This window comes from Canis aureus, chromosome 1, assembly GCF_053574225.1.
Source record: "Canis aureus isolate CA01 chromosome 1, VMU_Caureus_v.1.0, whole genome shotgun sequence".
In the NCBI taxonomy this organism is placed as follows: domain Eukaryota; kingdom Metazoa; phylum Chordata; class Mammalia; order Carnivora; family Canidae; genus Canis; species Canis aureus.
The window spans coordinates 26,062,989-26,072,914 of NC_135611.1; the positions used below are offsets into that span (position 1 = coordinate 26,062,989).

General features: G+C 38.8%; 1 protein-coding gene and 1 pseudogene across 1 annotated transcript; one reads left to right on the plus strand and one right to left on the minus strand.

The window, feature by feature from the left end:
• Positions 1-1,112: 1,112 nt before the first annotated feature.
• Positions 1,113-2,224, plus strand: LOC144281940 (trace amine-associated receptor 6-like; annotated as a pseudogene).
• A 4,318-nt stretch (positions 2,225-6,542) lies between these two features.
• TAAR5 (trace amine associated receptor 5) lies at positions 6,543-7,556 on the minus strand. Its single transcript, XM_077845037.1, has one exon. It carries the CDS (start codon positions 7,554-7,556, stop codon positions 6,543-6,545), a length of 1,014 nt encoding a protein of 337 aa, XP_077701163.1.
• Between the last annotated feature and the right edge of the window lie 2,370 nt (positions 7,557-9,926).

Sequence of the window (9,926 nt, forward strand, 5' to 3'; positions counted from 1 at the left end):
AAAGAAGACACACAGACGGCCAACAAGCATATGAGAAAATGCTCTGCATCACTTGCCATCAGGGAAATACAAATCAAAACCACAATGAGATACTGCCTCACACTAGTGAGAATGGGGAAAATTAACAAGACAGGAAACAACAAATGTTGGAGAGGATGTGGAGAAAGGGGAACCCTCTTGCACTGTTGGTTGGAATGTGAACCGGTGCAGCCACTCTGAGAAACTGTCTGGAGGTCCTCAAAGAATTTAAAATAGAGCTACCCTATGACCCATCAATTGCATTGCTGGGGATTTACCCCAAAGATACAGGTGCAGTGAAAAGCCAAGACACCTGCACCCCAATGTTTGTAGCAGCAATGTCCACAATAGCCAAATGTGGAAGGAGCCTCAGTGTCCATCGATGTGGTCTATATATATAATGGAATATTATTCAGCCATTAGAAACGATGAATACCCTCCATTTGCTTGGACGTGGATAGAACTGGAGGGTATTATGCTGAGTGAAGTAAGTCAGTCGGAAAAGGACAAAGGTTATGTGGTTTCATACAGGGAATATAAGAAATAGTGAAAGGGATTATAGGGGAAAGGAGAGAAAATGAGTGGGAAATATCAGAGAGGGTGACAGAACATGAGAGACTCCTAACTCTGGGAAATGAACAAGGGGTAGTGGAAGGGGAGGTGGGTGGGGGGATGGGGTGATTGGGTGATGGGCATGGAGTGGGGACACTTGACAGGATGAGCACTGGGTGTTATACTATGTGTTGGCAAATCGAACTTCAATGAATAATATACCAAAAAAGAAGGAAGGAAGGAAGGAAGGAAGGAAGGAAGGAAGGAAGGAAGGAAGGAAGGAAGGAAGGAAGGAAAAGGAAGAAAGAGAAAGAAAGAAAGAATTTCCTGCATTAAAATCAGAAAGGATAAATTTCTAACTTTTGAAATTCTTTTAACTTCTTTTGATGATTAGAATGGAAAAAAGGATAGATTATAAGGCAATACTTAAAAGTAGTTGCTCAAATAGGCAGTTTTATTTTTTTTATAATTCTCAGAATTGGAAAACTTTATTTTTACCACAAGGAAGGACAGAAATTGGGACACATCAAACTGCAGAAACCATGATCAGCAATCTTTCCCACCCTGCTACTGTGCCGCTTTGTTATGAGAGTGTGAATGGATCTTGTGTGAGAACTTCCTACTTGCTTGGATCCAGGTTGATTCTGTACTCAGTGTTTCGTTTTGTATCTTTGCTAGCTGTGTTTGGAAACCCCCGGGTGGTGATTTCCATCCTGCATGTCAAACAGCTGCACTCTCCAACCAGTGTTATCCCCTCTCTGGCTTGTGCTGACTCTCTGGTGCGGGTGACGGTCATGTCCTTCATCAAGGTCAGGTCTGTGGACAGCTGCCAGTACTTTGGGCCAAGTTTCTGTACCTTCCACATGTGCTGCAAAGTGGCATTTTGCTACTCCTCTCTCTTCCACTTGTACTTCATCTCCATTGACAGGTACCTTCCTGTTACTGTCCCTCTGGACTATCCCACCAAGTTCACGGTGACTGTGTCAGGGATATGCGTCAGCATCTCCTGGATCCTGCTCCTCATATACAGCGGTGCCATGTTCTACACAGGTATCTATGATGACGGGCTGGAGGAGTTAGTAAGTGCCCTCAGCTGTGTAGGAGGGTGTCAGTTGTAAATCAAGACTGGGTGTTGATAGATTTTCTATTCTTTTTTTTTTTTTTTTTTTTTAATTGGTGTTCAATTTACTAACATACAGAATAACACCCAGTGCCCGTCACCCATTCACTCAGATTTTCTATTCTTTATACCTACCCTTGTTAATGATAATCCTCTATAGCAATATTTTTCTCGTGGCTAGACAACAGGCTAACAAGACTGAATATACTGGAGGGAAAACAGAATCATCATCAGATAGTTAGAAATCCAGAGTGGCCAAGAGGGAGAGAAAAGCTGCTAAAACCCTGGGTATCACGGTGGTAGCATTTATGATTTCACAGTTACCATATAGTATTGACTTATTAATTGATGCCTAAATGAGCTTCATAACCCCTGCCTATTTTTATGAGATTTCCTTTTGGGGTGCTTACTATAACTCACCCATGAACGCTTTGATTTTACCCATGGTTCAGGAAAGCCATAAAAGTCACTGTGAGTGGCTGGGTTTTCAAGGACAGTTCAGCCACCGTGAATTTGTTCTCTGAACAAATGTAAACAAATGGGCTGAAGAAGTTAAAGAAATCTTTACAATTTCTGAATGAAATGAATTTTTGAAAATCAAACAAGACTATTCATGAGGAGAAAACACAATACCCTTCAAGTTTAATTAGGTAGATCAATGTTTTTCCAGTCATGTTAAATTGTGCACTTCCTTGTCACTTCTCCAAAGGCATGCACTTTCCTAATAAATGTTAAAATTTTATTTGAATTACTTCAGAACTCAGCCTATCCCATTTCTAAAAACACTTCCCTCCCTCATTTCTTTTAATTCACTGACTCTTCCCTTTGTTCTGGGATGTCACCTGAAAACATCTTTCGTCTTTGATACCCTTTCCTCTTGTCTTACAAAGCTTTTTACTCTCTCGCAACCTGTCAGATATTTCACCTGTGAATTGCCTTCGCAAGGTTCCTGCTTTCTGTTGCTTTTCTTAATTTCCCAAGGGAGGCTTTTGGGGGCAATTATTTGTATTGTGCCTAATGTCTGAGGAGAGAGATCTGAAATAATTATCTATAAATTGTGTGTAGAGTAACACAGACACCTTGTCTGATTCACACTCAAGACCTCTTGGGGGTTGAGGGTCATCTGCAAACATAAACACCATCCTGACCAGGCTGTTATCATTGCCAGACAAACTTCCATCCTAATTATGTCCTCCCCCAATGTGGGAAGCAGAAGCCATTGCACTTCCCTAAGTGATGATAGGATGATTATTTGTCTGTTCTTCTTACTACTAGTAGTACTACTACTATTCAAAACTGTGTTAATGGTCGGTACGGATAGCACTCATTGCTATGCTATTCTGTTCAAATACATTGAATATTGATTTTTCATTCAGGAAGAGTCTCCTTTGAATGAAGCCTCTAGTTCTTTCTTTTTCTGTGACAAAACTTAACTTCAACAGAAAATTTGCTACTTTTAGGAGACAAGTGGAATATACATCAATAAAAATATTCATGTATTCATCTTTCTTTTTTTACTTATAAAGCATGAACCACATGCTCACATTGTACCAAATCAGTGCTATATTATATAGAAATAGGTAATAGGCACATACTTTATCTTTAAGAATCTGTAACTCTGGCAAGAAGCAATGTTGTTTAACTGCGGAAAATTTTAAAAGGACAAACACCAGCTCAGCTAGATTAAGGTTAACATCAGCACTGACAAGTCATGTTGATATCAGAATGCCCTTGTATGATATGATAAAAATGACATGTATTTCTACAGTCTTTTTACCCAAAACTTATAGCCCCAGTGAAATAGTGAGAAAAACATCAAACAAACTAGTCATTGAGGACTATCCTACAAAATATCTGACCAGTGCTTCTCAAAACCATCAAGGTCATCAAAAATAAGGGGAGTAAAAGAAATTGTCAGGGTCTAGAGGACCCTAAGGAGACATAACAACTAAATGTAATGTAGCATCCTAACTGGGAAGCTGAGACAGAGAAAGGAGATAAGGGGAAATGAGGAAATCTGAATAATGTGTGGAGTTTTTAATGATACATTAATAATAATATTGTTATAATATCTTTATAATAATAATGTTGGTTCATTAATTTTAAGAAATGTATGACAATAGGAGAAATGGGCTGCAGGGTATAGGAATTTCTGTACTATCTTTGCAAATTTTCTGTAAATTTAAAACTATTCTAAAATAAAAAGTTTATTTTTAAAGATACAGGTACACAATTATGTGATGACAACAGGCATTGATCCTTATACTGACTCATTCATTGATCCATTTCACAAATATCTCTGAAGACTTGGCATTCTGAGTTCTGGGTTCAGAGTTTCAGGAATACAAAACAAAAAACTTAGAATATCTTGTAGAAAAAACCTGATATATTGACAATTATGGCTTGGGATTCACAGAGGTTTAAATGATAAGAGGTGTGTTTGAGGAGCACAAAAGGGAGGAGATTGGCACCCCCATGGAAGATCATGTAGGCATACTAGAAGTAGCGTTTATGCCGGGCTTTAAGAGATTAAGATTTTTTTGCAGGAGGGAAAGGAGGGAAAGGTATTTTTAGGCTGAAGGAATAGCTGACCAAAGAGACTGAGAAAGTACACAGAGTATTCAGAAAATATGGAGATAAAACAGCTAAACAATTACCAAGGGAATTGTCACCTCTTCCACCTTCCTAAGGTTGACATTCAAGCCTCTCCCTACAGCTTCCCAAGCATTCTCCATTTCAATGTAAAGACTTACCTCCATCCCTCTGCTCAGGTCTTGACTCCTCTAATTCTCATTATCTTCTGAGCCAACATTTACTAAATGGGGTTTTATCAGTCATCCTATAAAGTACTCTAGGGAAAAGAAGTTTCTGCATCAGCAATGTTTTGGAATTGCTACATATTATATCCTGCTCTTGGAGAATAACACGAGACATGACATAGTAAAGACTCTTGAGACATCCTGTTTCAACAAAAACCTGTCTAGCAACACTTAAATATGCATTTTTAAAAAATTATTTATGTGGAGTTCCACCTTGTGATACAGCTGAGTGTTCTTCTAAGACAGATAATGCTATCTATGTTCAGTGGAGTGGGAATAGGTGTGGATTTTATTCTAGGAAGAGGAAAGTAAGTTTTTTAGAGTGGTGACTGATTTATACTTTGCAAATTATATTTATTCTTGTATCTAAGGCACAGTGTTCCTTGATGTCTCAAAATTGTATATGTTAGGATGAATCTTAATTTATAATTTTTTTCATTTAACTATGTGATAATACTTGAGTTAATTGAAAAAGAAAGAATAATTACTCCCAAAGAAAAATTAAGCATTAAAAATACATTGAAAGGGATCCCTGGGTGGCGCAGCGGTTTGGCGCCTGCCTTTGGCCCAGGGCGCGATCCTGGAGACCGGGGATCGAATCCCACGTCGGGCTCCCGGTACATGGAGCCTGCTTCTCCCTCTGCCTGTGTCTCTGCGTCTCTCTCTCTCTCTCTCTGTGACTATCATAAATAAATAAAAATTTAAAAAAAAATTAAAAAAAATACATTGAAAAATGTTTACAATAAATATTTTTTTTAATTAAGAAAAACAGTAAAGCCAATTTATCTCTCTAGCCAGAAAGAAAGAATGAAATGAAATAAATTTGCTTCAGCAAACTTCAATGACAAAATAAAACATTACTTTTTTGGATTGATTGGTTTATGTTTGTATCTATAGTACATTTATTTGTACTTCAGAGACCTCAAATTAATTTACAAGTAAGTTTTCCAAATAAGCAATTATCAATTTGAAAAATATTCAGTGAGAAATGTGGGAGTTTCTAGAGACCTGTAGGAAAAGATTTAGGAAGAAGACAGAACCAAAATGTACATAGAAGATGTCAGTACCTTTACTGGTAATAGCCTATAAGAAATACTTGGTTCAAAGTGGAACAAGAATGTGGCATAGGTACTTGTTTTTCCAAAGAAAATCATATACTAGTGTCCCGGGAAAGACAGTAGGTCTAATTTATGTGATTTTTTTTTAAAGGAAGAAATATTATAATGGAATGATGTGGATCATTACCACTTTACAAAATATTCCACTATTTCCAAGTTTCAATTATTAAAGAAAAGGAATAAAGCAACCACAAAAAATTATTAAAGAAAAGGAAGAAAATATTCCTTCAAGAATATAGTACATTTAGTCAGTAATCATTGAAATGGATGAAGCCGGCTTAAAATCCTGTTTAGTGGTGGGGTTCCAAGGAGACAGGCATTCTAAAGGGAACATTTTGAAAAAGAAATAGTCTAAACACTTGACTATGATTATGAAAAGTGATGTGAAATTAAGATTCAAATAACATTTCCCAACGTTAAATTGTACAATATTTGAGCTTCAGGATACCTTAGAGAACAAACATTGTGAAATCCTGATTTTCTAGCTGGAGCTCTGTTAGATGGGGAGGAATTCAAAGACTGCCAAAATAGCGTCACCCAACACTGCCAGTTGGCAGAACAAGGAGGAGAATTCAGAAATCCCGACCTCATGCTCTTTTCTCTCCACCTCTGTATCTCCTCCGTCTCAAGGAAGTTATAAACAAGGAACTGAATATTTTCACAGAATTTTAACTTATCCAACAAATATCTGGTTGATTTAATTTTCTCCTTGTCCTAAATTCTACTATAGAAACATTCAATAAAAAGAGTGCTATATTTCTTTCTGACTTAATAAATTGTTTTTTTTCTCCACCACTTAACCCATGGTGCCTAAAAAGCATGCCCACAAACTCATGACACAACACAGCCCACTGCCACAGCACGACTCATCCTTCCTGCAAAGACCTACCCCTTTCCTGCATTCAGTTGAAGAAGTCATTCTTGGTACAAATCAATAGTGGGTGTCCGAGGTGAGAAGATCTCCTGACTCAGGCAGAGTTTCAGTGCCTTTCTGAACCACCGGTAGGAAAAGACATAGATGATAGGGTTGCAGGCTGAGTTGAAATAAGCAAACCAGATAAAGATGTCAAAAACCAGTGGTGGTGTGATGAAGTTAAGGAGGGTGTCAACCAGAGTGTCAATGGTGAAGGGAAGCCAGCACAAGAGGTATATGCCCACAGCGATGCCCAGGGTCTTGGCAGCTTTTCTTTCACGTTTGGCAGCCCCAGCCAGGTTTTTGCTCAAGGTGCTGATCTGCTGAGCCTGCTTAGTAGCAACCACAAAAATCTTCACATACAAGCTGATCATGATGAGGCAGGGGAAAAAGAACATAGGAAAATTTAACCAGCCCCAAAACTTATTGAATAGCAGCTGGCAACTGCCCACACAAGGCATCTCTTCCAGCCACTGACTGAGCCCATTTTCTACCACATCTGTGTAGAGGAAGAAGGCAGTGTAAGCCGCTGGAATCCCCCACCCTGCCAGGATGTACCTGACAGCCACCCTGACTGTGAACTTGGAAGGATAGATCAGGGGCTCACAGATGGCACAGTGGCGGTCAATGGAAATGAAACAGAGATGAAAGATGGAGGTGAGACAGAAGAGGGTGTCCAGGTAGGTATGCAGGCGGCAGAGGAAGTCTCCAAAGAACCAGCAGCTCTCCACTGAGCGAATGGTACTGAGGGGCAGCACCAGCAGACCCAGAAACATGTCAGCCAGGGCCAGGGAAAGCAGCAAGAAGTTGGTGGGAGTGTGAAGCACTTTGAAGTAGGACACAGCAAACACCACAAACAAATTTCCCAGGACTGTAATCAGCATGCCTACTGCACAGGCCATGTAGATGGCCAACTGGATGTCCAGAGGATGGACTGTCCTGGGGCAAGACCCATTCACCTGGTAGCAGAAAGTGGTGGGGCGTTCTTCAGAACCTTGGCTGAGGACAGTGTCCATTTATGGTTTCTACTCTTCGTCTCTCTCTCTGGGAACTGACCACCTGTCTCACTGGGGGCGGGGTGGGGGGAGATAAAGAGGAGAAACTGAAAGACAGTTTGGAACCAAGTACAATTTCCTTGGCTACTGAATCAAATGTGCTTTGAAAATCAGCGCAGCATGGGACTTATGGTCTCATAAGAGTCACTTCTCTACTACCTCTGGTTTGTCTGATTGGGCATTTCTGAAATTAGCATAGACTGTATCTTTAAGGAAAAAGAAGAGCACAGGCTAAACGTTCCCTCAAAAACAAAGCAGGCGATGTTACAGCAGGTACTACACAATTTATTGAGAGCACGTCTCTTCTATTTTGTTAAGTTCACCTATGGTCAAACGTATGAATCTGAACCAAGGGAAGAATTAGCTCTTTGCAACAAATCATTACTTGGAGAAGGAGTAACTTCTGATTCCTCCTTTCAAAAATTAAATAAATTTTTTAAAAAATTAAATAAATTGACAGTGAATAAATAGATTAAGCATTTTAATTACATGTCAACTCTTCTAAAGAAAATAATTCAAAATATAAATAATTAAAAGAGTAGAGAATGACCCAATTTCAGTTTTGCATGTTACACAATTTTTAAGTAGAACACACATTGTTTATACATTTCGAAAGAACTATCTGATATGATATGAAAAAGTATTCTATATATCTTAACAGTCACCTGTGACATTTTAAACAGGTTCTAATGAATTGAATTCAACATTTCTAAGCTACTTACAGAGGTAAGAATTAGAGTCACTTCATCAGAAGAAGCCGTTCCTATAGCCAGTGAGCATAGATATGTAGAATTCTCTCCGATCAGCAAAGATGACAGATGTGCAATCAGTTAATGATCTTACACTCCAAATAGAAACTAGTCCTCAGTGTGGTATCCGTATGAGGGCTGGAGGAGCACCTAGGGACCTAGTTTGCACTATTCACAAATCTCAGTAGTTTGAGGCTCCTACTCAGGACAGGATCATTTATCCTGCCAATTAATTAAAGATGAAAATTGAAGACACTGGTTTTATATATCCTTTTGTTTAATTTTATTTTCAATGAGTTCCATATATTCCTTCTGTTTTGGGATTATTCATGTACATTTCTTTCAAGAAAATAGTTGAGAATAATTAATTATAAGCTCTTTGGTTTGTGCCCCCCACACTGAATTCATCATGGTGTTTTTTGTTTTGTTTTGTTTTTAAGTTCTATGCTTTGTGTTGGTTAAAGAAATCCCAGTAGATGAGGATCCCTGGGTGGCTCAGTGGTTTGGCACCTGCCTTCGGCTCAGGGCATGATCCTAGAGTCCCAGGATGGAGTCCCACATCAGGCTCCCTGCATGGAGCCTGCTTCTTCCTCTGCCTGAGTCTCTGCCTCTCTCTCTCTCTCTCTCTCTCTCTCTCTCTGTCTCTCATGAATAAATAAAATCTTGAAAAAAAAAAAAAAGAAATCCCAGTAGATGAAACAGTGCCCTGAACACAGCAGAGTTAGATTCTGGTTCTGTTACTGCCTGGGTCATCACTTATCCTCTTCATGCCTCTGTCTCCCCATTGGTGAGAGTACCTACAATTAGACTTATATGTCCATGTTTTACATGGATATTATCAAGGAAAATAACATATTCAATCATATTCTGCTCTCTCTAATTTTTGGTACCAAACCTCTAGAGGATTGAACACCTCTTTATGGCCTTGAAGAGATCATTGTATAATGTAAGTCAAACTGATGTTGCAAAAATAACATAATTCTAAAGGTGACAAGAGATTATATCTGCCAGTGTGGCCTTTAGTAGATGGTGTAAAGGCCAAAAAAAAAAAAAAAAAAAAAAAAAAGAAGGAAAGAAAATGGAAAAAAATGAAGGAGGTTGGCAGGCATTTCCACCTTCTCTACAAAGTCTGGGCTAAACTCAGTGGTGACTGCTAGAAACATGCCTTGTATCAAGTCCATGTGCATGGAAATAGATTTCTGACTCCAGAGCTTAATAATCAGACCAGAAAGGATCCTGGATTGTCACATACCATGACACCCCTCAGTTTATAATAACACTAAAGCCACTAGCCTAGGCTATAAGGCAGAAATATTAATGTTTTCCCCCCAAAGCAATGTCAGACTACTTTGAAATAAACTATTAGTGTCGGTTCAGGAGATAGAAAAGCTATTAGGAGATATTCTCAAAAAAGAAAAAATCTAATCGATGATCCCCAAGGAACCCTCAAATGCTCATCAATATTTGGGACAGGCAGTCAGTAAGTTTTTAAGAATTGGCTCTATTCATATTTGTAGTCTGAAACAACAATCACACTGATCACTAAGGTCTAAGGAAGTGAGGGCTTTTTTTTTTTTTTTTT

Coding starts and splice junctions, on each gene's coding strand:
- TAAR5 (XM_077845037.1), bottom strand. CDS start 7,556: ATGGACACTGTCCTCAGCCAAGGTTCTGAAGAACGCCCCACCACTTTC.